Source organism: Pogona vitticeps, chromosome 1 (genome assembly GCF_051106095.1).
Source record: "Pogona vitticeps strain Pit_001003342236 chromosome 1, PviZW2.1, whole genome shotgun sequence".
Taxonomy (NCBI): Eukaryota; Metazoa; Chordata; class Lepidosauria; order Squamata; family Agamidae; genus Pogona; species Pogona vitticeps.
In genome coordinates this window covers 145,957,548-145,983,930 of record NC_135783.1, presented here as the reverse complement: position 1 = coordinate 145,983,930, position 26,383 = coordinate 145,957,548, and the positions used below count along the sequence as shown (strand labels likewise).

Genomic DNA, 26,383 nt, shown 5'->3' with positions numbered 1-26,383 from the left:
TTGATGCTTCAAGTCAGCTCCTGGTGATACAAAATCAAATTCCCACATGTAGAATTAAGTTTGTGGTTGGCTTGCATTCGGGCCAGCTACTCATTATGACAACCAGGAGAGTGGGAGGAGAAAAGCAGAAACTGCATTGATGACGCCATTCTTCTCACATGGACTACTCGGCAAAAGTAATTATTTTAATCATCACCTAAGCATGCACACACAAGGAGGCAAACTCTCCAATGTTGCATTCATTTCAGAGATGCTTTCAGCTGTGCACATGGGGGGGGAGGAAGATGTTCTGATGGGCGCTGCCACGGGAGGAAACATGATTCTGGGAGGAAAAAGAATAGGAAGTGACTCCATTTAAGAAGGGTCACTGCTCACTCCTGGTTAGGGCTCAGTGAAGTTCAGCTCCACAGCAAACTTTTCTCTGAAAATCTTCCACATCCTTGGCTTGTGTAGGTTATCAACTTCATTTCTAGGAATGTACAGTCTAAGGAAAGGGGAAAAACAAATGAGTTTCTTTTTTTTACAAACCATGTCAGTTCATGTGCAGGAAAGGGCAAAGTGTGTGCCAGGGACACAGAGTTTTGTGGTCCTTCCTATTTTTGTTGGAAGGCCATTTCCATCATCCTTCAACACTGTGCTGGCCCAGAATTACAGAAATTACAGTTCCCGGACATATGCAGAGCTATACATTCGCCGGGTGCATTTCTTTCACAAATTACAAAATTCATTAGCTGTTCATTGAGCAAGAGAGTAGTGGACCGTGTGTTTCCATGTGTAAAGTGTGCAACAACTCTTAATTTTTAAGGTAAGTCTTTTGTCTACTTTATGCTTTTGTTGCAAGGCAGACTCCTTGTGCACACTGTAACAAAACACCATAATGTGGAATATTCCTGTTCAGGGTTTCAGTGAACCATACTTCCAGAATATCCTGTTCCATTCTACACCCCCCCCCTCTACCCCAACTTTCAGCATTTTGTGCTCTCTGAACATAGCCAGTTTTCATTAGGCTGTTGGGCAAAGATTCCTGTAAGGAATTTTTTAAAATTATTTTTGAACGTTCGACCTTCTTGCGTTTCTGCTGAGCATGTTAATACCTTCCTCTAGCCCACGGAGGTGCCCTGGTGACTACTACAAGTGCCAGTACTCACTCCAAAGCATTGCTAACAGAGGGAGTGGTGCTCATAAGGGCAAGATTAAGGATTGCTGTGTTTTTAGAGTGCAGCATCCACTCCAGCTGTTGGTGCCACACTAAACCCACTCAATCTGTGGGGAACTTGGTAGGTCAAGTGTTATGTAAATTTCCACTGATTCAATGAGTCCACTCTACAACCCTCAGCAGGAATACTCCACATCATGGTGTTTAGTTGCAGACCCACCATATCTTTCATAGCTAACAAAGATACATATAGATATGGCTTAAGGGGTGGTAGGAAAGCACTGGAGAAATGTGGAACATGTAAAAAAGCAGGATTTCTTACATGTTACTTAATTTACTGCAATTACCAGTAAGTAAAGGGTTTTTGATAACCTGCTGCAGGAATAGTCCTGAATTAACTGGGGAAGGTGACTGGGGAAGTTACAGCCTAAAAAAATGTCCTGAAGATTCTACATTTTCAAAAGTGTGTGGCACAGTGGCTAAACTGCAGTACTGCAGTGAAGACTCTGTTCACAATCTGAGTTCGATCCTAAGCTTGAAGTTGATTCAGCCTTCCATCCTTCTGATATTGGTACACTGAGTACCCAGTTTGGGGGTGGGGGGAGAATGTATAGCCTACATAGTTATAAAACACCCAGAGAGTGTTTTAAGTAAGCAGCACACATTGCTATAAGATTGACCATTGGGTTTAGGCCAAAAGGTCATACAGTATATGAGTTAAGCTAACTTAGCATTGTCACTGTTATCACACAAGATGAAGGAACAGCACTATGGAAAAGAAAGCATATGGATAGTCTTGAGTCATAAAGTAAGAAACGAAGTGCAGTTGGGAATAGTCTGAATGCAAAGCAGGGTTCAGCCTGGAGTGCATGTTCTATTGCCCTTTGCCCGTTTTTTCAGCAGATAACCACATCCTCTGATAATTCCTCTCTGTAGCTATATGACCTATCAGGCTGTTCAGTAGTTAGATATGCCTTGTGACTGATGAGCAAGGATGCTCATCTCCACTGCTTGAAGAAGTTGGATGCCAGCCTGACGTCTCCACATGGCAAGCAGAGATATGAGGAGGCATTTGTTGACCACCCGCAAAAATGTTGGCAATCCCGCCCCACCCCTCAGGAAGAAAGCAGTATTTGCTCCTTGAGGTGGTGATTTTTCTTGAGCACAAAGGATCAAATCTATCACCCTCTGATTCTCAAGCCAAATCACAGCTGAAGGACACGTTATCTTCCCGTGAAGGGGGGAAAGAAACAAACAGCATTGCAACTTACCTGTTGTCCTCAATGAAGGCAGTGTGGAACCAAAAAAAGAAAGGACAGTCATCGTAGCCCTTTGGAATATCCTATATTTTGAAAAGACGATTAATTAAATGTCATTAAACACTCCGACTGCATTTTCAAGGTGCTTCATGTGTACGACCTAGCTGTAAATCTTCGGAACAACTTTACAGGATAAGTCAAGTCAGGACTGCACATTATTTGAATGTGCCTTCGTCACAGCAGAGGTGAGCTTCATACCCAAGATGGCTTTCATTCCCAGCTCATTCTCATGGCCACGGCCGATTTAGTTGGCCTCTCTCATTCTGTTTCCAGAGGAGCAGCCCTCTTAGTCTGTGGCTACAAAAACAAAGATCCCTCTACCGTATTTTAAGGAGTCATTAGAATGTGCACTTTCTGGGACTACAGTCCAACTCGTCAAATGCAGGAAATGTTGTCCACCGTTTCAGAGCTTTCTCCATCCCAGTCAGCCTCCCTCTCCAACCCTCTGTTCCCCCTTCGTCTACCTATGCTCGAAATACACAACAACCTACACCCCCAACCCATGGACACACTACTCTATACACATGGTTTGGAGTAGAACTGCATACAGAGACTAGGGGGAAATTAACACATGAACAATATTCATGACAAAGTTAGTAATGTAAATATATAATAATATAATACAATGATATAATTATATACCTCTCAAATTCTGAATAATATTCCATGCATCTAAAGTGAGACACATGATTCATGCTGTAATAATTTCACTTATGATTCAGCCTGTAATAATTTGTTTTAGCCTAAGACTTGGTTGTAACATTTTAGGCTTTAAAAAAGTTTTTTTTATCATGTCTGGTGTTTTGTCTGTTTGCCCATTACTGGTTCGCATCAGTATAATATATTCCTCATTTTCTTTTTACAATGTTAAAGTAATGCAACCTGTCTAGATGAAATAAACTAGGAACAAAACAGCTTTGCTGATTCACATCTTCTTTGCTTTCTAAGGGCTTTCTTCACTGATGTTCTGAATCTGCAAATCTCATGGGGGTTGACGGACAAGTTAAAAAACGTTTAAATCCACCTGCTCTTACAACTCAATAGAACTGTTCATTTAGCTATGGCTGAAAGCCTATTGCTTAGCATAGTAAGCTGCACTAAGCAGGCTCATTAAATCAGTGGGGATATAATGAGCCTTTTCCTCCCATAAGTACAACTGACTCAACAGACATACTCTAGTGTAGATTACTATACTAAGCACCAAGAAGATTTCAGCCCATGTATTTGGGTCCGAGTTATTGTGCTTCAGCACAAAGTGACACATAGGAGAGGAATGCAAATGATCCATAGATTCTTACTTACAGAAGAAGATTCAAATCTGACTTTCACATCATTCCTAACGATAGGACAGTTTTCAAAACCAATCACGACCCAGTCATTTTCCCCATCAAAGAACAGCTGGAAGGAAGAAGATGGGCATCTTACTCTCATCAAATATTCTTGGTGCTAAACACATAGCCAGGACTCATTAGATAAACTACAATGACCTGTCAAGTGTCACTCATTGAAACCATTGCGATGTTAAACCATTTGGCAGGGAAGAGTCCAATTCACCAGTTCATACATGCGTGTAAACAACTAGGGTGATTTCTGACTGACTTTCCACCACCACTGAATAACTCTACTTCCATGGCCTTTTGCAGGCACACAAATCAGTAACATGATCCAGTGTCATGCAAAGAGAGAGGCTGGGAACTGGAAATCATTATACCATGGGCTTCCATTGAGTTAGCAGTCCAAGTTAAGATAAAAGTATGCACTGCTAACAGGTCTGTTGGCGCTTTCGGTAATCATTGCCCATTTTATGGATACCACAAGCTTAGTATGCCCTTCGGGAGTTTAATTCTCTCAGGACCTGAACATTCCTTTGCCCCAGAAAAAAGGCACATTGGTTTATCTTCAAATTGCTTCACAGGATGATGTTAATCTATTACTACTTATGGGAACAAAGCTGGTGCGCACAGTTCTAAGGCACAATCCTTCTAAGGCAGAACACAGTGTTCTTGTGTTTAACGCAGACTTAAACACAAACTTCTGTGAGCCTTCTTCTAACCATGCTTTTAAACATAATACCTTTCAGGAAAAGGATTTCCCTAGTGTGGATATACATATTTCCTTTTTCCCCAACATTATTGAAAGAACATAGAAACAAGAATACAGTGGTGCCTCGCTTAGCGATGTTAATTCATTCCGAAAAAATCACTGCTAAGCGATTTCATCGCTAAGCGAAACACGGTTTCCCATTGAAATGCATTGAAAACCGGATAATCCGTTCCAATAGGAATGAATTGCTGTCCTTAAGCAAAAATCGCCATAGGAAACATCGCTAAGCGAAACGCGGTTCCCCAATTGAAATGCATTGAAACCTATTCAATGCATCTCAATGGGGGGGAAAAATACAACAACAAATTAAAAAAGAGTCAGAACAAAGTCAAATTTGGTTAACAAAGGGTTTATTAAGTGCACTTTATTTCAAACATTTTAAACAGTAAAGTTTAACTTTATAAATAACAGAAAAACATTTTAAAAACAGCAAACATGAGGCTGTTTAAACCATCGTTAAGCGAAACAAGGGACCCAAAATTTAATCGCTATGCGAAGCATGGTCCCAACCATTGCTAAGCGAAATTCGCCCACAGGGACCATCGCTAAACTAAGCGCAAAAACGCTCCGAAAAAGTCATCGCTAAGCAATTTCATTGCTAAACGGAGCGCCTGTTAAGCGAGGCACCACTGTACTATAATAGTACAAGACTTTCACCAGGTATGTAATCTGATACAGCACTTGCACACTATTGCAATCTGCATCAGATTATAATATCACACCAAAGACTGACAAGGGAGGCAGCTGAGAAATAAATCTTGTCAATCATATTAACATAATAAATAAAAGGAAACCACTTGTTGAAAAAAGTCATTTTGGGAGTGTGGTTGTTTAAGTAATGTGAACTGGTGAGTTAGGCCAATTATGAGCATTTATGGGGACTGTGATCCAAAACAGCTGTCGGGTACTGGACCAGAAGGAACCGCATCATGTAGCAATTTCCACACGGAAGGCCATGGTAGCCTGATACAGCAGAAACAACAAAGAGCATACTGGATGCGCCCAGAGAAGCAGGCGGTAGCACACGAAAGCACTTGCCAAGTTAATCCTGTTCATCTTTGAGGCGCCACAAAACCCTTTCTGGTTTATGTGAGTTCAGGGTCATTAATTAGATACGTCATATCAAAGGCAGCCTACATTTCCTTGTGGTAGCTACACTCATAGCAAGTCCTACAGTTTTGGCAATCGTTTTCCTACTTGCGGGTTACTGCGTCCATTGCTGTTAAGAGGCTACACACGAGATTCACTCAAATCAGGAATACATTCAGACTGCTTCGCAATATATGTGACGGGACCTATATACTGCAAGGTGGTCTGAATGTATCTGAAATGTATTTTGTTTTGTTTACACATAAATCTAGGAGCCCCAAAAACAGTCCTCTGGAGTGACCGGGTCAAAACCAGGGATAGAATCCTGGTAATCACGATGACAGGTCCCTTGGATTAATCCAGACATCCCTTACCTTGCAGTTCTCTTGGGTTGCACAAATGCAGTGAAAAATCACTTTCTTTTCCATGATTATCTTCACTCTCAAATCACTTCCGTTGCCTTTCCCAACCCCTAAAAAGAGAGGCAGTCACTAGCATCTGGTCCTGGAATTCAGGTATTTGCTGCAAATTCTTTTAATAGTAAATTCAGATTACTGCAGACAAAAGAAAGCAGTACAGGAAATACTATCACAGATCCTGCAGTGTTTTAGCAGCACTTACCATGGATAGCATAGAGCTTTATGCTTTTGATTCTGAGCGGTCTCACTGGTGGGAGGTTCAGGTTGTACTTGAATTTCAGGGTTGCATAATACCCAACGTATCTGCTCTGTAAATAAAGCTTACAATTACTGATTTCCAGTTTTTTATGAAAGCTACAATACCGTATTTTTCTAACTCTACAGAGTCCAGGGCCTAAGGCAAAGCAGCAGACCATCTTCCACTCTTTGGCTGGAGGAGAAGGGAAGCCTCGGATACCATTTCAGCCTTGCTTTCTCAAAACTTGCCCAGACCTAAGAGGTGTGACATGTTGTTTCCCCAACCATTTAACGCAGTCAGTTATTCCAGGCATCCAGAACTGAAAGGGGATAGGAGGATTGCCCAGGGGGGGAAATGGCTGACCCTGGAGCTAAATTGTGACCGTCTACTCACTGCATGAATGCCTTGTTACAATACTGGTTGTTGGTGCCTTGTTTTGAGGCTTCAGAAAATACTCTTACCTGGGATGGAGTTTCAACACCCTGGAACTTGGAGCTTGTACTTGTATCAGTTCTTCGTTCACCAAAGTAGTTCAAACTTTCCTAAAGACAAGAGTGTGTCACGACATTTTAAGAGTTACAGTAATCTGAAGTGTTTGGTTTTACCACTCTAACAATTCTATCCCGTCAAGTTCATCCCGGGTTTTCCATGTGGAGGATACTCAGAAGTGCTTTGCCATTCCCCTTCTTCTGCAGGTGCTCTGGGACTGTGCAGCTTTTGCCCAAGGGTACTCAAGCTGGCTCTTTCCCTGGGAGACTCGGTAGGGAATTGAACTCCCACCCTCTGGTTTCCTGCCAAAATACCCAACTCCATAAGCTACCCAGGCAGCCCTTTCACTATTCTACAGTTGAATATACATATTGTGCTCTTTTAGAGATATAGATTTGGAGGCTCCTCTGTTCATGTGAGGAAGGGGAGAATACCACCAATTTCTCCCACTCAACCTGCACCTCCTTGTTCCACACCACTCTTGACAGCCCCCCCAAGAACAGATTTTCCAGAGACTGAAAAATTAACGGAGAGCTGAAAATGTCCTCTTTCATCTAGGTCAACTCTGTTCTGTAAGGAGAATCATGACCGAAGCCACAGAAAACTTCTCTTTCAGTCAAAACAGACGAGCAATACACTTCCCTTTTTCTGATTATACTGTTTTGTTCACAACAGACTTTCTGATCAATCTGAAGGTTTGCTAAATTTAGTTGGGGATACATCCGCTCCCTCTTCCTTACTCCCCTTGAACCACAAAGCACTTTCCATTCTGTTTCGTATTGCTGGGACCTTTCCCCAACACTCCAAAGCAGATATGGTAGGCAGTATGGGGGGGGGGGAGGGAAACTGACAAAAGTAATCACCTTTATGTTTATGACAACCTGCAGTAGAACCAAAATGCCCTCTATGAATAGAAGGGCCAGCACCGGATATAATGCCTGAACAACAAAGGATTCCATCATATACAGCATGTAAAGAGATCAAACATAGGGCGGTGGCCAGACAGAAGCTGGCCACAGAAAGAAATTTCCATCAGGTGGCACAGGGGACTCTTGTGTATGGTTCAGCCCAATTATACTCAGAGAGTGTCTCTCCAATCTTAACACTGGGTGCTGTTGGTGGCAGCATCACATGCACCTTGGGCCAGGCTCCAGCTATAACAGAGCTAAACTACACAGTTCAGAACCTAAGTTCAGAACCTACTTTAAATTAATTAATTGTTAAAACTGTAAACTTGATTTATATTTTATATTGCTTTGTTTTTACCTATGTAATAATTGTGTATATTTTAAATTGTATATGTTGTATATGTTGTGAGCCGCCCAGAGTAGACTATATAAAAACATAATAAATAAATAAATAAATAAATATATAAATAAATAAATAAATAAATAAGTTCTTCCATTCTCTTAGACATAAGATGAGGATCACCAATATCAGCACTTTCTCTACCTGGGCACTCTGAAACTGGCTGCTGTGAATAAGCCAGGTGCAAATCATCGTCCCGGTTCGACCTGCATCAAAAATGGAAAATTGAAGACTTAAAGAAAAGAGGCACTGTAGTCAGACCCCAGCTACACCGAAGAATGGAACCATAAGATTGCTTGCCTTCATCTGTGTTCCCCTGCCTCCCAGCAAAACTGAAAATCCTGTGATCCTGCTCTGCTTATGGCCCAGCTTGCAACTCTACTAACCATGAAGACACACAGAAGTTCCACCTTACATCTCAGCTACTTTAATTATTGGGGACTTTTTGCCCTTGTCCTGAGGGTGGACCTGTTATTTTCAAAAGAAATGAACTCAAATCCTTCTTACATTTACAAAAGGAGATTCAACTATTGCACTGCATGGAGGCAGGGGGGACAAACAAACACATTTATCTATTTATATTTCCTTTACAAGCCACCAAAACTCTCATTTGAATACAAACAATAAAATGCTACTAATAAAACATAGTTTGTACACTGCCAGAAAGCACAATTATCAGCACTCCAGCTGATAGGAACCCAAGCTTAGTTCAAGACCCCATCTGACAGACTTCTTATACAATAGCAGCCCTTTACTATGTGACAGAAGAAGATTCTTGGAAAAGTCCTTCCTCCATTGAGAAAATCTAAACAATGGACACATGGAAACTCTCTTAATGGCTTTTCTCCTCTGCCTTACAAGAGATCAACAACCTGCATTGGAATGGCTCTGGTGGCATGCATTTTACCAAGAGTGTCCTCAATTCCACACCAGGCAAACACCAAATGGCTAGGAGAGTAGCTCAAGTTTTCATATTTATAGAGAAAAATAAGTGATTAGCAGCCCCCACATTCCAATGCTGAGTTCAAGGATACACAAGTAAGTGTCAAAAGTTTAATGCTTTCCTCGCTTGAAAATGAAATCAGAGCGACTTACAAACAGTAAAAAATAACCACCCTTGAGATATTTAATCTACAACTGTCAAAGGGCAAGTTCATATCAGGTCCTTGCAGACAGACAAAATAGTGTGTGCATGAAAAAGAGTCTAATGTGATAATTGTTGAGAACCAGGAAAAATGGCCACCAAGTCCTATGCTCCAATTATTTACTGGTGGGTTGTTTTGTTGTTGTTGTTTGCCTCTAACTCCCCTTTCATGGAGGCCATGGTGATAATATAATACTGGAAAACTAAAAGGATCTACCCAGTTGTACTTAAAGACAAGGTCCTTTTTTTCTCTCCTTTTTTTTGAGGGGGGGTAGAGTAAAAAACACAGACGAAAGCAAATAATTGAATGATAAACCAGAATGCATGTTCACACAACTTCCATTCTGCCCTGTGCCACGTAAAACAAATATGCTTACCCTTCCCTCCTTTGCAATGTATTGCTATGACATTTTTCTCATCTTGTTCCATCCATTTCCGTACGCTAGCAGTAAACTTGAGCATCTCCCTTAAGTGAAAAAAAGAAATACCCTCTTTATGCATCTTTCAATGTCTTGCTCCAGGAAAACTAAAATACATTCTCTGTGACAGAGCTGTAAGGTCACAAGAGGCTAGCCTTATTCAAGAGTTTTCATAAAAATGTACCGTATCTCTCACACATCCCTCCTCCAATCCTCCCCACATTATAAGCATGAGTAGCTCAATGTCCTTACAAGTCCTCTCTAGGGTTGGGCACCCTGATCATAGAGAGGACTCAGAATTTGAAGAAAACATACTCATACTCACTCATCAGGCCTTCCTTCTCATTACATATGGTTCATGGGTGTCCCCCCAAACTAAGATTCCCCACATTTATGGATCTTAATCCCAGAAGCTCTGAGCACTAGAAAAGCTATCTTGGGCTTCTAGGATCTAATATTCAACTACCAGGTCTGCCTTTTGTAGAATACACACAGGTCCATTTCTGCAAGATACCTACTCTAGAGTAGGAACATTATGGTCATCAATAAATATCCGCTCCACCCTGTAATGGAAAAACATGGGGTCATAGCCCTGTTCACCTGCAGGGGAAAAGATGAGAAAAATATTAAATATTTAAAGACTCCAAAATTCTATTGGGAAGGCTCAGTATCAGTATTTTGCTCAAACAATAATCTATTTGACCAGAAGCTATCTTGACAAGGGATGATGGTTGCTGGAGTCCACCACATCCAGTGGCCACCAAGTTGAGGAAGACTGCATTACAACCCAAGCCACCATTGGGGTGTAATGCAAAATGTGTCTAAAAGAACTAGATTTTCATTTTAATTTCCCACGATACCTCAGAGGGGCATGAGATCAAGTGCTCTTCAGCAATGTGTGAAATTAAAATGGAAGCCCCTCGAGTCCTTTGCAGGAAGTGCTTGTATAATTGCCTAGTCAGGCCAAGGGGTGTATCACCACGAGGGGCTACTACTTAAGCATGGACTGCTGGCCCTAAGTGGGGGCAGGGGGGAATAGAACGGGGGAGAGTTAGCACCAAGTCTGGAATCGGTGGTGTAAAACTTTCAACCTATCCTCCACCCTGAAGAATTTTTATCTGACTCTAGCCAAACTCAACAAGGGACGTGGAGGCGCTGCAGGTTAAACAGCAGAAGTCTCTGTGCTGCAAGGTCAGAAGACCTGCAATTGTAAGATCGAATCCATGCAATGAAGTGAGTCCCCGGAGCTTGTCCCAGCTCCTGCCAACCTAGCGGTTCTGAAGCATGCAAAATGCTAGTAGATAAATAGGTACCACCACGGTGGGAAGGTAATGGTGTTCCATGTCTAGTCGCGCTGGCCACGTGACCACGGAAGATTGTCTTCGGACAAACGCTAGCTCTATGGGTTGGAAACAGAGATGAGCAGCGCCTGCCTAGAGCCGGACACAACTAGACAAATTGTCAAGGGGAACCTTTACCTTTACCTTTTTAGCCAAACTCAGGCTCCCAGGGACCTTCTGTTGCCACAGTGAGAATGAGAGTAAAGAAAAAAGTGGCTGAACGAATGAGACATGAAGTGGAGCTCAACTTCCAATGAGGCGGAAAAAAGTCCAATGGGCATTTTCTTTAAAAGGTTTTTAACAATGTGAAAAGTCACACAGGTGAATTAGGGTTGTTACTGGATAAGCTCAGATATAAACAGTGCAATTTAATTTTGAAAAATAAATGTGTCCTGGATATAGATGTTTAAACTGTAAAATGAAAGAAACTTACTGCACAGATTGTAGACTTTGTAGTGGTCTCCATGTTTTGTATCCAAGAACTTTGCTACTTCCTAGAAGAACAAAGCAAGGTATTTAGAGGATTTGCCTAAAGAAGGCCAGAAGCATTAGGTGTTGTTGCCTTTATATTTTAAATAAGGTATTTCAAACAAGATCTGAATCTCAGACCTTTCCCATAAGTTAGATGACTAGTTCATTAGGTGATTAGTTCACTAAACTCACTGAGTGGGTGAAATGTAACATTCATACGGTGAAGATTCACAGCTAAGGATATATTTTTTAAAGTTAGAGGTCAAACAAACCATAAATAATAACCTTTCTAACTTTCACTTTGCCACAAAGCCTGAGCAAGAAAGATCCCTTTGCTATGGGACTGCCTGCCAGCATCGTACCAGCTACGTATTAGCCAAAATCTGCAGTGGTTTGAGAGGGTGGCACAAAGCAAAGAAAAGAAGGAAGAAAGATCCAGAAAAATGTCACAATCTATCTGCACAATCATTCCAAGTCTGGGTTACCTTTATAGGATTCCTGTAGAAAGCCTGCTGTCCCGATGATGGAAATGACATTGCTATAACACGAGCTGAGAAAAACAGCAAAAGTTGTAATAAGCACAACAAAATTGGAAAGAGCACATCCCTTGGCACACAGAGATCCCATGTGACATTTGTGAGCATAAGCAAAGACATCCCAACAACTATTATAGCCCAAGTAAAGTTTTTAACATTATGAAAATGAACTAGCAAATATGTTTTCGATGCCTTCTTAAAGACCCATAAAGACCGCGTCCCTCAAATCCCTGCTGGAACAGCTTGACTGTGTGCAACCTCACTAGGTCTGCCTGTGACATCAGGCGTTTTAACTGCCAAAAAACAGTAAGACTTGCCAAATTTTTGATTACAGATCCGATTACGGCATTGGACGTGGTCAGTGTGATAACACTGAAGGGTTTTGGCCAGGGTGAAGTAGGTTGAAGAACTCTATTTGTGAAAATCATTGCACTCTCAGCTTAATCTTACGATTCTTACAGAACTGGCATATGATGGTTCAGAGCTTACTAAAATTACTTTTAAACTGAAACTCCCAGAATCCCCCCAGCCAGCAGGGCCACTGACCACTGCCCTGAGCTCTTGAAAGAGCAAAGAGAGTGAGAGTCAAATGCAACTTTATTTAGGCGCGAGTTTCGTGGCAAGTGTTTTTAAGTGGACATTGAAGGCACATTTGGGATAGGGAAGAACAACATAAACTACAATGTGGCCCTGAAGACATTATGGAATCCTCTCTTTGGTCTTATTCCAGTTTCACATCCCAACTAACACAATCTTGTACAAGTGTGGTTTTGCATTTGTTCACATGTCCTCAAACATAACCATGGCTTTCTAGGAAATCGTGCTCAGCAATCTGTGCATCCAAATATGGCAAAAGTGTTTCTTCTTTTTTTAAAAAACTGGATTAATGAGTGATTTAAAGCAGTCAGGAGTACAAAAGGTGAAAACTGAAATTGCAAGTTAGTGCTACGTAAACGCTACCAAGCAACCAGTTTTCTGGGCCACACAAGAAAGAGGCAAGAATCTGTCAGACATGTTTCTCCTCCACTTAAGGGCACACCTTTATCTATTTGCACAAATACATGTGATGATGATTAAAACAACATTTTAAACAGCACACTAGTTCAATCGTGCAGAATGAACGGAAGGAAAACAGGCTTGGCAATGCAACGCTTTCATTACATGCTCTTATGGCTTTGGCCTTCCTCCTCTATGTGGTTAGACTTTAACTGCTCAAGACAACTGGCAAGATCTGCCTTAGTATTCATTCACTTTCAACAGAAAAGCAATGGATAAATGCATGCATTGTCACATCTTCCTGGTTAGCAGGGAGCACATGATGGGAAAAGAACAAATGAGACTGTCTTGTAATCACACACATTTTTTCTTTCACAGTTATTGGATACCTAGATTTCTGCAAACTCTCACACCAGTTTATAATAATTGCATAATGACGACAAATTTCTCTCTCTTAATAAGGCATACAGACCAGTGACATAAGTGAGATCCAAGTCAAAACCATCTTTCGTGTAGCGCCTTTTATTTTCTGACACCTGCCAAACAAACACACACCAGAAAATTTGAAGGGGGATATATTAGGAACATACCAGTCCCAAACAAGATACAAACTATAAAAGTACTAGGAGATCATGCATTTGCTCAGATTAAAATACGTGTAACAGCCATGTCCTTAGAATCATTTCCAATACTTCGAGAATACATTTCCAATACTCTTTGTGAACACAAGAAGCTACTTTACATTAGCCTATTGACTGGTCCAGCCTATTTTGTCAACAGCAAGGGATAATGACTCCAGATTTGCTTGGAAATGAGATTAAACTGGAGACCATCTGTATGCAGAGAACATTGAGTAGCACAAACCTGAGCAGTGTTGGGCACAAAACACACTTTCCCATGCAAATTTAAGGTCTGTCCCCTAGCTTACATTGATCTTTAAAAAAAAAATTGGGTTTTTATCTTTGGCCATATTTTGGGGGGCAGGGGGAAGAGACAAATATAGCACAAAGAAACAGATAAATGATGACACAGGGGAAAAACAGCTAGTTGCGCATAGCAAATAAACCCACATACCAGACTGTTTGTCTTGCCGACTTCTACGCATCCATGAGTTTAGATGCTTCTAAAGGACTAAGATATATTAAGAAAAGAGTAGCACAACTAAAACAGGAAAATCTGTTTGAAATACTGTACAAGAGGTGCCTTTTGATACAAAGGCATCAAAATGGATATTTAAAAGTCATGTAAATATGCAACCAATTATATAACAATGCTTTGTGGAAAGAGAAAAGACAGAAGCAAAGGCAGGAAAACTGAACAGTCACAAATGGCAGACTATGACATCTGGAGACACACATAGAGAGACCAAAATTCTGTTGCTTAGTGTAGTAAATCTCATAACAGCAAGCCCATTGAATCAATGGTAATTTAGTGAGTCAACTCCTTTGCAACTTCCAGTGATTCAAATGGGTTTGCTCTAACTGCAAATTACTGGATTCAATCAACCTACTCTAGTGTAATTTACTACACTATACAACAGGGTTTTGGCTACTGTCTCAGTCTAACTCTGTGAGAGAGGCAGAGTGAGTACATGATAAAATTCTAATCTTGGAAAAACTGTAGGATAAGTACTATAGTTTGAGAATTAATTTTAACAGTTTTAGAGTGACAGAAGTGTCAGCAGCAAAACTTCCAGTTATTATGAATGGCATGGAAATCTGAAAGAAAATCTGAATGCCAAGACACCCAAGGTTTGAAAAAGATCTGAAATGGTGGGTCTTAAAGCATCTAACAGATCTGAGTACTTCTTATATTGTATTTTATACTACATTTTATACTGCAAGTATTACAATATGAAAAGTATACTGTAAGCTAAAATGTTGCTTTGGCTTACACTGTTAAGTCAAAACCATATCTTGCAGTCAGCATATACAAAGGCATGCGCTGGCAGGCAGGAAGCGCAGCTTTATGAGCTTCCTCAAAGAGGACATTCCACAGTCTAGGCACATGAGCTATCAAGGCCTCAATTCACTCACCATTCTCCGTGTTACTTTTTCAAGACGTTCCTTTTCAGAAGCCAATCGAAATACTCTTATCAGAATTACAATCCTCAGGATTCGGAACATAATCACTGTTCTGATCAACACACACACACACACAAAATGAGAATATTATGAAGCACTGGCATAAGGCTGTAATTTAGGTTGTCATTTCTGACACATGTCCTTGTTCAATGAGTATTATGAGAGAGAGGTGTCTATGGATGCATGATTTGGTCTCAGTGGACAACCCACACAGGTTTTGGAATGGATTTTTTGGCAACCTAACCTCTGAGGTTTGCCCTTTACCCAATTCTACTATATTGTAGATGGCAGAGTATGCGTACATTAGAATTACAGGTATAAACATTTCTCTTTCTTTCTCCACCATTTTCTTACAAGCTATAAGAATATAATTTTCCATCTCTTTGAAAAACAGAAATGCTTTCTCATTCTGCATAGGCAGATACTGGCTGAAATTGTGTTGTTTTGTGCAATAAGTCCCAACTACAGTAGGTCCACTGGATCCATGGAACTTGAGGAGGAGCTGACTGACTAAGTCCCCACAGATTTGCTGGGTCTACTGTAGGTGCAATTTACACCACCGAGCAACAGGACTGCAGGAAATAGTTATTAAGCATGTTTCCGCCCAATAGAAAACAGAGCATACTATGTGGGAGCATTAGCACTATAGAGCAAGCAGGAAAATATTTTTGTAACATTAATATCAAGAGTTTAAAACAAGTTAAAAGTCTTTAAAAGGCCTATAGGCCAGGTGCATTCTAACAGTTGCTCTCTGATGACAGAACCTTACATTAGTATGCAAGGGTGAAAGACCTGCCTGTTGAGGTTAACATTCCTACAGCCAAAATCTGTCAGGATTCCACACTGAAGTGGTTGAGGTGCAGTAAGAACAATTGTATCTCTCTCTTTTGTTCATTTTGTTGCTGTTTAAATTAAGTCTGACCTCCTGTTCCACATTTATGCAAGATTCCTTCTACTAAGCTCCCTAGCAAGGGGGCAGAGCAGGACAGTACGGCTGAAATCCTGTTCTGTAACTTATGCCACATAAGACTGACAACATCATCGGCCACTGTGGTATTTTAAAAATTAAATATTTCTGATACTGGCCCCAAAATCCCAAGACTCCAATGGAATCTGTTTCATAATGGGGAAGCCGCTCGGGGCCGCAGGACGGGGTGGGAGTTTTTACCAGCAGTGACAATTTTTTGAAATTAAAGACTTCCTCCCCCTGTCCTGTGGCCTCCAATGGCTTCCTGGTGATGAAAAGGATTCCATGGGAGCTTTGGGACCTTCAAGGGAAGGGGATGAAACAGAAACATTTTATTTCTCAAAAAAAAACTGGCACTGCGAATGATGTCATCAGCCTTACATTGTGTAAATGATGGACAGGATTTCAGCCAATGAGATTTATTAATAAACTGGATTGGGACATGGTCTGGGGCAAGGGAAGAACTCTGCACTGATGAGGCCTGAGGTAAGCTTAAGACCAACAAACCAGATGTTTCCCACTTCTCTGTTAGGACCACCACTCAATGTCAGTCATTTCTGAAGCCAGATTCTCTATGCACCTGTTTTCATTGTACATGTCCACTCCAGGTTTCCACTTAAAGAAGAAAACCATAAATCCTCAACAAGGGGAAGAGGAAAACACCATTCTCTTTACCTTGGAATCTGGCTTAGTCCACTCAGATTAGAAAAGGCATACACAATATTGATCGAAAGTGTGCCCACAATAATGATAGCATCTAGAATATTTAGGCTGGACTCAAAGTACTTTCGGAAGCTGAAATACAAAAGAAGAGTAACAGAAAAGCTAACAAGCACCAATTATTTTGCTGCAGCAGCTTGTTTTGACATGGCCAGGTAGGATGACAAATCATAGCAAGATGCTTTTGAAAGATTAATACCATTTTAAAAAAAAAGGTTTCGCACAAATATCATACTGCATAATGGGTCTTCTCAGCAGTGGCCCCTCAACTTTGGAACAGCTTTCTGTCAGAGATCTGCCTGGCATGCTCACTTGGTGTCTTTAAGAGTCAATTAAAGACTTGGCTCTTTAGGCAGGCCTTCCCTCCTACCAATACTTGACTTTTACTTTCTGCTTGGCCTTTTGTTTACTTTTCCATCTTGATTAATATTAATATTGTCAATTTAAATTATTGTTTTAACTGTTTTTATGTATGATTTCGATGTGAGCTGCCCTGAGTAGACGCAGTCTAGAAGGGCGGGATAAAAATCTAATAATAAATAAATAAATAAAATAAATAAATAAATAAGGACTGTACATGGAACACATTGTTTTAAAACAGAAATCCATGCTGATGCAAGACCTAACCAAGAGCCATTCCAGAATCTTACTACAAGTTGGATCCAGGGATATACAAATTTAGGGCAAGTGAGAGTTTGAGTCTATTCGCTAGAAGAGCCTCGTTGCCATAAGCAGCCATACCACCCATGATGCAGCCTGGGGAGAGGCCAGTCACAACCTGGCACAGAATGGTGTCAGGCAATGGGAGAACCAACAATCTGGTGCCACGGGTGATGGAAGGGACTGGCTGGAGAAAGAGGACAGAGACAGACACAGGAATACAAAAGGAAAACAGATGAGCTTATTGGTCAAACAGGTCACTCACTGGTTCACAGTAAGAAACTATTTTAAAATGTTCTCAGAGCCCAGAGGGAATTGCTCATAGACACTGGGGGGGGGGGGGGGAATCCAATAGATTAGCTGGAATGGGAGGCATTTGACCACTCACCAAACAGACAACCCAAAATGGAAGAATTTTGGTGATCACAGAAGGGTAACTGACTTTTGGTTGGGTAGGGGGGACAGGTGGTAGAGATGGATGGAACCACATGTTAAAAACCCTAAACGGTTTAGGACCTCGATACTTGGCGGAACGCTTACTCCCAACTAGTTCTACCCGTGTCACCCACACGAGCCAGGTGAGGCTGAGGAGCCTGACGCTGAGGGAGGCCCAGAAGGAAAGAACTAGAAACCGGGCCTTCTCGGCGGTGGCTTCTCGCCTCTGGAATAACCTACCTCCGGAGATTCGCGCTGCACCCTCGCTGGGTACTTTTAAGAACCAACTAAAAACATGGATATATAGGCAGGCCTTCCCTTCCAGTTAATTCCTGTGCTCTTTCCTTTTTCTCTCTCTTTATTTGATTTATTTTGTATTTTTCCCATCTTACAGAATCATTTAATTAATTAATTTGTTATAAATTTTTCTTGAACTTGTTATGCTTTATGTTGTAAGCCGCCTAGAGTGGTCGAAATGACTAGATAGGCGGGGTATAAATACAATAAATAAAAAAATAAATAAAAAAATAAAACACTCCATATTGCAATCTCTGCAGGGCCAAACATCATGTGTACTCTAATAGGTACTCAGTTGTCATGGATCCCTGGCTGGGTATCTTGAAATACAGCATGGCTGCTGTGACCTGTTTTGTTGCCGGTGTCACATTTTTCCTGTGTCCGACAGGAAATTTAAAAACACTTCAGTCATCATTATTTCACACTTGTTAAGGATTCAGGCATGGTTATTATTATTTTTCTGCTAAAGTTTTCAATGGCTGGCCTGTACCAGAGCCAAATCTACTTACTCCACAAAAAATGTCTGCAGCAGTCAAAACAAGTGCTTCAGCGGGACTTTTACACTCTTACCCTTCAACAAACACTCGCAGGAGGACATCCAGGAAGAAGAAGAGTGCAATAGCCAGAGAGATGTTCCCAATGGTGCGTTCCAGAGAAGGGTATTTGTCATCCACCAACAGAGACAGAACCACAAGTACAAGGTCCACAAAAATAAGCACTACACCGAAGAGTCTGCAAAAGGAAGAGGGAAGGGGAGAAGTACCTTTCCCCAAAAAAAAGTATGACAAGGAAACAACTACTTTTGTTTTTGATTATTACAAAATAGACGTTATTTCACAACAGCCTTTCCAACCTTAACTCCCCATATTTTATGCTACAACTGCTATCATCTTCAACTAGCACTTCCAAAAGTGATGGATAGGATTTGTAGTCCAGCATCTGGGGCTCCACGGACAGTTTTAAGTAGTCCAGAAGAACAGAAAAATATGTTAAGCAAATTTAACTGTGACTTCCAGATTTCCATTAGATAGTATCACAGGGGTGGACTACCTACTGTATGTCGGGGGGCCCATTCTGTGAAATGACCACCCCTCTATTGTACCTCAGGTTTTTTTTTTTTTTTTTATTGTCATTGTAAGTATATATACAGTACTGTATACCCATACAATGAAAGGTCTCAGTGTTTTAAGTGCTGAAAACAGACCTTTGATGTCAAGCTACAAATGTACTTTTTATTTTTCCCAACCAGATAATGCTTAAAAAATCCTTTGTGTTTTGTATTGTTGTGTCTTTATTGGTCTCTGTTTTGGTACTGTGTTAACCACTTCACAGTTTCTTCAACGAAAAAATGGTACAGAAATCTGTCGTCAATGGGCTCTGTCAACTGAGCACTCCAGGTGTAAAACAGGCAGAATGGAATGCCAACCTATTTTCAGTTACATTGCAGAACTAGGCTACTTTGTAAAACAAATATTTTTGTGGATCTCAAATAACAACTTAAGATACACCTAGAAAGCATATGCTTCCAAACAAACATAGTCACACGGACAAAAAAAGCCAGGAAACAGAGGGTACAGTTAGACGAATACAATATAGACTACATCCATCAGGAATGGTGATAGAGTACTTTACATATTTAATGTTGCACACATAGATTTAAAAATCCTGTTGCTCAGCATGAGCCAAAGAATAACTTCTGATCCATTCCTCTGTGGCAGACAAGCATCCCCACTGTGATTCTCAGAACACCCACATCCATTAAAACCCGAAGCCACCATGTGTACACACTCCCCGTGAGTCACAGCAGGGACTATTTCTTTTCCCTGAAATAATGCACCAGAAGTTAGAATTTGGCTCATGCTTAGCAACAGGATTTTGGTCAGTGCATTTAGCTACTCAAAAGATATCCATATCGGAGAATGAGTGAATCAAATTTGTGAATCCAGATTTTAATATTGATACTTCTACATGCAGTTCTAAAATGTAAATTGGTTTTACAGTTGCCTCCCCATGCTTCACTGATGTCATCTTATAATAATACTATATTACCTGAATCCAAAGGACATCACAAAGGGAGAGATCTTTTTCTTAACCTTGCTGGTTTGGGATTGGGGGTCGGGTGGTGAAAGGAGAAAGGGAATAATAATTATTAGGATTTTGACGAAGGTTTCAGGGAAAGGTTTCAAGAAGTAGATTGCAGTAATGGAACAAATCAAGGTAACTGAAACTTAATGGCATTTGATCCCTCAATCAAATCCTGATGTGGTGGCATCAGTTATAGCATTTATTAGTCATTCGCAGGTCAACATTTTATGTAGCTCAGTGCAAGCTTTATTTCACAAGGGACATCTAAGCACCCACCAGAGTTAGCACTTTGTACTGAAAATCTTCTATATTGCTTTTCCAGGGCATCAAGTTTGAAGAACGATCAAATGCCTTCGGCTGACATAGAACTCATCAACCGACAGCACCTCGTCAAATTTAATTTATTAAATTTACACCCCATCTTGCAACTAAAAATACTGCTTAAGAAGACAGCTTAAATGCTAAAATGCCTAGGCCCATTAGGTATTAATGGAGCCTTAACAGAACTTCTGCATTTTGCCTGCTGTGCAGTAATGCAAGTGGCATAATCTCTGTATACAAATCGCTGTAAGTTAAGAAATCTCCCTAGACATTGGTTATTGTGGGTTTTTCGGGTTCTTTGACCATGTTCTGAAAGTTGTTCTTTTTAACGTTTCACCAGTCTCTGTGGCCGGCATCTTCAGAGGACAGCACTCCCTAGACATTATCTGCTACATACTGAATTGTGAGACTCAGCATGCAATAGGTAAGGTCTACCGAGATTTCTTAACTTATGGCAACTTGCCTCTAAATGTTATGCACAACAGGATTTCAGCTAGAAAAGGTTGTTTTCTTCACCCGAATGAGAGTCACCCACATGTGTCCCTTTCATCCCATTCAATGTCTGAAATGACAGGATTATCAATACTTCTAACAAAGCAAGCATCCATCTCCCAAGAAGAAGAATAGCCTCTCTCATACTTCTGGAAAGGGGTGCTTTGCTGTAAAGAGGGCAGGGGGTGCACTTTGAGAACATAGTGAATTGGATCTTATCAGGGTACAGTGAGAGGATGAAATTGCCCCAAATCATCCAGAGGAATATTGCAACACTAAGTCTCCAAATGCAGTGATTTTCCAGCCCCACTGCAGACAGGAAGGCACAATCTAATGTTCTATAGGCTCTCATGCTCGAGAAACAGTTTTAGGGGCTATCAAGGTGCTGCGGGGGCCGGGGGGAGAGCAAAGATGCACCACGTCATGAGCTTGCTTTCCGCAATGTTACTTTGATTTTACAACATGAAGTTTGTAAATCAACTTCAGATAAATAACTGTGTGCCATTGACTTATTTTTGAGTTGTGGCGACCCTTTCCAGGGTTTTCTACGTAGACAGTACTCAGAAGTGGTTCATCATTCCCTTCCTCTGGGGGTGCCTGATGGCTGTGCAGCCTTCCCAGAACCATAGAGGCTGGCTCTTCTGGGATGCACAGTGAGGACTCGAACTCCCAACCTCTAGCCCTGCAGCCAGATACCTAACTCACAGCAGCAGAAATTAAAATGAAATGTTCGTCTAGGCCTACAAAGTTCCCACACATACATTTAATAGACAATGTTGAAACTCTGCCCTCCCCTGCTCCTGATCCAGGAGGCCTTTTATTGAGATCCAGGCCACACACACTCCAAGCTCAGCACACCCCCTTGCTTCCTAGTATGGATGGTGCCATTTTGTCAACAAGAGAACCCACAAATGGAAAGTAAGTTTATTAATAGTATTTAGGACATTGTAAAATTGGGAAAATTCTGCAATACAGAATTTAACATTCATTTGGCTAATTTTCTCTGTATATCAGCAAGCTCTCTGTTCAGAGGGACAGGGAGGATGGAAGACAACAAAAAACAGGACACATCAGTTTCATCCATCGGCCAGATTCTGAACTTACTAAGTAAGTGACTCTGGTTCATCAGTTTCTTCCTCTGTACCGTCATCAATTGTAACAGTAGGTCCCTCAGTTTTTTGAGATCTGCCACAGAGTCAAGCATCTCTATTAAGACTCCTTCTTTATCAAGAAATAAAATTTAAAATGAAATCACCACCCAGTATGTGTCCCTTTTCTTTAAAAACAAGCAAACAAAACAGGAAGACTTGTCTTTCCTCCAGAATCTTCAAGAACTAGCTTAAATCCAGGAATAACCAAATGTATAGCCAAGAAGGGCACTTTGTGAAGAGAGAGATCTCGATCTCAATCTCGATTTATAGATATAGATATAGATATATCCTTCAGAACCTGGAAACTTACTTTTAAGAATCATATATATATATATATAACTTTGGAAGATGAGTTTAAATTGGCTTGGTATATCTTCCTGCTATCACCGTTGCTACCTATAAACGAGCAATCTGAAATGTTTAGATGGAATAGCTTGAAAGATAAACAGGCAGAATCCCATTGCCAGATTGGGCACATAACAAAGTGCTGGTTACATTTCTGGGTAAGGAGCTACAGTTTTCCACCCAGACTTACATGACTCCCCTTGGGCATGTTCTGTGCTGTCAAGTCGAAACTCGCTTATAGTGACCCTAACAGGGATTTCAAGGTAAGTGAGATATTGTAAGGAGTGGTTTTACCAGTTCCACCCTTCCCCCAGTGACCCGTCACGGCTGAGCAAGGACTCAAAGTCATGCCTCCTGGGCCCTAGTCTGTCACTCTACTCACCTCACCATCTTGGGTATCTATAATAAGCCTTAGTAAAGGTTCCCCTTGACATTTAGTCCAGTCATGTCCAACTCTAGGGCACGGTGCTCATCCCTGTCTCCAAGCCGTAGAGCCAGCGTTTGTCCATAGGTCATTTCCGTGGTCACGTGGCCAGCGTGACTAGACACAGAACGCCGTTACCTTCCCACCAAGGTGGTACCTATTTATCTACTCGCATTTGTACATGCCTTTGAACTGCTAGGTTGGCTGGAGCTGGGACAAGCGACGGGAGCTCACTCCGTTGCATGGATTCGAACTGCTGGTCTTACAACCTTGCCTAGAGGCTCTGAGATTTAACTTGCAGCGCCACAGTGTCCCTAGAATAAGCCTTAAACTCACATGAATTGGCAGTAAGAATCTGGCTGCTATATTCTACTTCTAATTATGTTACTTGAGGACATCCTTCTGCACATGGTAAAGGCCGAGACTAAGAATGACAACCTGTGGAAATTCAGCTCAATGTCACAAAGAATTGTGGGAGTTATAGTCTGAAACACCGGGAGGACTACAAATTCCTCTTCCTGAGAGAGAATGGGTTAATAGAAGTGTTATTATATTCTCAGCACCCTATGACTTGAAATGAGGCACATTCACAGTGTTTAAGGAAAAATGTTAAAGTCTTGAACTGACAGTTATCAGAATGTGAGAGAGCAGGCCCTCCTTGTATGTGGACCTGTAACCCTCTGCAGGCGCTCCACCCATTTATACAGACCATATTTATATCCCATCCAAATTTACTCACCCCTGAGTTTGTTCTGATTCCAGACTATGTTCATATCTTACAGTTTTCATTTCGCTGTTATCCCTGATCGAGGACAAAGGTGATGCCTCTATAATTCAGGGGTGGGGGGGAAGGACAAATATAAACACAGAACACTTCAAGAGTTACTTTATACACACTGGCAACTCACAAGAGAGACCCCCCCACACACACACTGTCTAAAGTGATCTGTACATCACTCCAAAGATAGATAAGTTTATGCTATTCTTCCTGTCTGGGCTTGGAACTGTCACTTTTGTGGACTACAACTCCCAGAATCCCCAGCCACCCATGGTTGGCTGTAGAGGTCTGACAACTATAGTCCAAAGAAGGCAACATTACCAAGACCTGATCCTGGCATTCAAAGCAGTCCAGAGTCACCGTCATACCACAACAAGGCTAAGAATGAAGGTTTTATTGACTTCCTGGGGTGGCCCAAAGTGCCCGGCTTGCACCAATGCAGGAGGAAGTCCAGGAGTCAGAAGAAGGCTGCATCTGACTAGTAGGGCTGGCCCAGGGCAAAGGGCTTTTTGCCACCTCCAGCAAAGATTGGGATGGTGCCCCCGCTCCCTACCCAATCCTCACAACCAACGGAACTGCATGCCTCTCCTGGTGGCGAGAAAGCATCTTCTTCCACCACCACACCAGAGGGAGCAGGCCAACTTTAGATGGCTCTGGAGAGGGCATGTAACGTGTCTACCCTCCAGTGCAGAGGGAGCAGCTACTGCTGCCCGAGGCAGTCGTTCATCTTGCACCAGGGTAAAGCCAACTTGGCTTCTCACACACATTTTCTCCGCACGCAGAAAGCTAGCACGTCAGGGAAAGGTGTTCACCGCGACCTCCTTTCCAATTATCAATGGCTTGCATGGAGGGGGCATTCAGCCGACATTGCCCCCTCCCCTTTCTGGCGTGGAAGAAGGCAACTATAATTCAAATGTTTCTGTCAAAACGAGTTGCAATAAACGGGGGGGTGGGTGGGAGAGAGAGGGAGGGCGCAAAGACTCTTGCAGTTGCAACTAACCAGCTCTGCCTTTGCTGGGGAGGCAGCCCTGCCGGGTGGGAGGAACCCCCAAGCCTCGGCAGAGCCACCAAGCCTGTCGCTCCCCGACCTCCGCCTCCACCCGCCCAGTCCCGAGGAGCAGCCCAAGGAGGCTCGCTCTACCTTGGCAGCGAACGAGCGGGGCTCCGAGCGCAGTTTTCAGGGGGGCCTCCGACGCGCCACCTCCTGAAGCGAGAAAGAGGAGGGAAGAGGGAGGGGAGGAAGGAAAAGAAAACTGGGACTTATCCGGCGCCTCCCTCGCGGCAAAGGAACTCAAGGAACGTCCACCCACCCCCACCCCGACTCCTCTCCGGGGAAGAAGCGAGGGGGGGGGGAAGCGCTGCTTTTAGTAACGGGACTGAGTACAGCTCCGGGACCGTCGGGGAGCCGAGGCCGCCAAGCTCTGGAGGGCGGGCGGGCAAGCTCTTGCCCCGCGCCCAGCGGCGACCGAGGGAGGCGTGGAGCAGGCAGGCAGGGGCCGAGCTGTCTTCTCCCCTCCGTGCCCTCTCCGGAGGGGCTGGACGGTGTTAACCACACCGCGCCCCCCCCCCCCGCGTTGGCCAGGCTCACCTCTTCGGTGTAAGGCTAACGCCTCCTGGTCCGGCAGCTCCGGGCCACCTGCAGCAGCTCCCAGAAGGGCTGGCGGCGGCCGGGCGGGGCCGGGTCCAGCTTCATGCCGGCTGCGGGGAGAACGCACCTGGTCCGGATTCAACCCTGATTGCTCCCATCGCCACCGGCAGCTGGGCGGGCGCGCGGGCGAGCGCCAGGGGCTGCGAGGGCCCCTTCTTCCCGCGGAGAAGAGTTCTGGAACCCCGTTGCCTGGGCCACCGGGTGGGGTGGGGTGGGGTCGGGGAGCGCAAAGGGGACCATTATCCCGGGAGACCGGGCGGCGGCGGCGGGCCCTTCACGGGGAAAGTGAGGCCGCCTTTGCCCTCAAGGGCCCCCCCGCTTGGCTCCTGGCCCAGCCTGTTTTGCTCTGGGACGCAGAGCGGGAAATTCAAGCCCTCGCCAGAGAGAGAGAGAAAGTCTAAAAGTTGGGGCTCATGCGGCCCACCTGTTGTGGAAAGGCTCACAAGCACCACTCCGTCTTCCTGACCATAAAAAGTCATGGCGGGTGGTGGTTTAAAATCCGAAACACTTAAGTCTCTGGCTGTGGAGGGAGAGGCTGGGCGTTTGATTTCCCCAAGTGGGCCTCCTTGACAGGGACTGGACCCCATGATGCCTAGGGTCCCTTCCAGCTCTGCAGTTCTAAGATTGTGGATATATTAATATTTCCGGCTCAGGACAACCTAGCCAGTTGTTCTTAAAAATTTTAACTCTACCAATGCGTGTAAGAAAGACTGACCAACTTCTTCAGACAGTCCATTGTGGTCCTCTGTGTAAACAAGTTCTGTTTACACAATGAAGTAAGCTTCATTAAGCTTACTAGCAGGAAAGTGTGCATAGGATTGTAATTTTAACTTTAGTCCCTGAAGCTACTCCATCATGTGAAGATACAGAGATGTTTAAGGCCTTTGAGTTTAATGGGCCTTGTTGGGGTTACCTGCCATTAAATCCCCCTTCCTTTCACATTCACTAA

The 26,383-nt window shown here is 42.7% G+C and overlaps 1 protein-coding gene across 5 annotated transcripts; it reads right to left on the bottom strand.

Moving 5' to 3' along the window:
• Positions 1-164: 164 nt before the first annotated feature.
• On the bottom strand, positions 165-25,493 carry LOC110076116 (phosphatidylinositol 3,4,5-trisphosphate 3-phosphatase TPTE2). Of its 5 annotated transcripts, none has more exons than XR_013540463.1 (19): positions 25,375-25,493; positions 23,748-23,835; positions 22,193-22,273; positions 20,240-20,287; positions 18,761-18,922; positions 16,754-16,873; positions 15,064-15,163; positions 13,500-13,563; positions 11,981-12,045; positions 11,458-11,518; positions 10,203-10,284; positions 9,643-9,731; positions 8,266-8,327; positions 6,786-6,866; positions 6,289-6,394; positions 6,042-6,139; positions 3,778-3,873; positions 2,428-2,772; positions 165-484 (listed from the first exon to the last, which is right to left on the bottom strand). XR_013540463.1 is itself a non-coding variant. In XM_020788016.3 (19 exons), the coding sequence occupies exons 2-19, from the start codon at positions 23,795-23,797 to the stop codon at positions 382-384; spliced, it is 1,539 nt and encodes a 512-aa protein (XP_020643675.3). In that variant the 5' UTR covers positions 23,798-23,835; positions 25,375-25,493; the 3' UTR covers positions 165-381. The 5 variants fall into 5 exon arrangements, 4 of the variants coding, with proteins under 4 accessions (XP_020643675.3, XP_072858574.2, XP_072858588.2 ...); XM_020788016.3 differs by having other exon boundaries at positions 2,428-2,498; XM_073002473.2 differs by lacking the exon at positions 25,375-25,493 and adding an exon at positions 24,928-25,087 and having other exon boundaries at positions 2,428-2,498.
• Between the last annotated feature and the right edge of the window lie 890 nt (positions 25,494-26,383).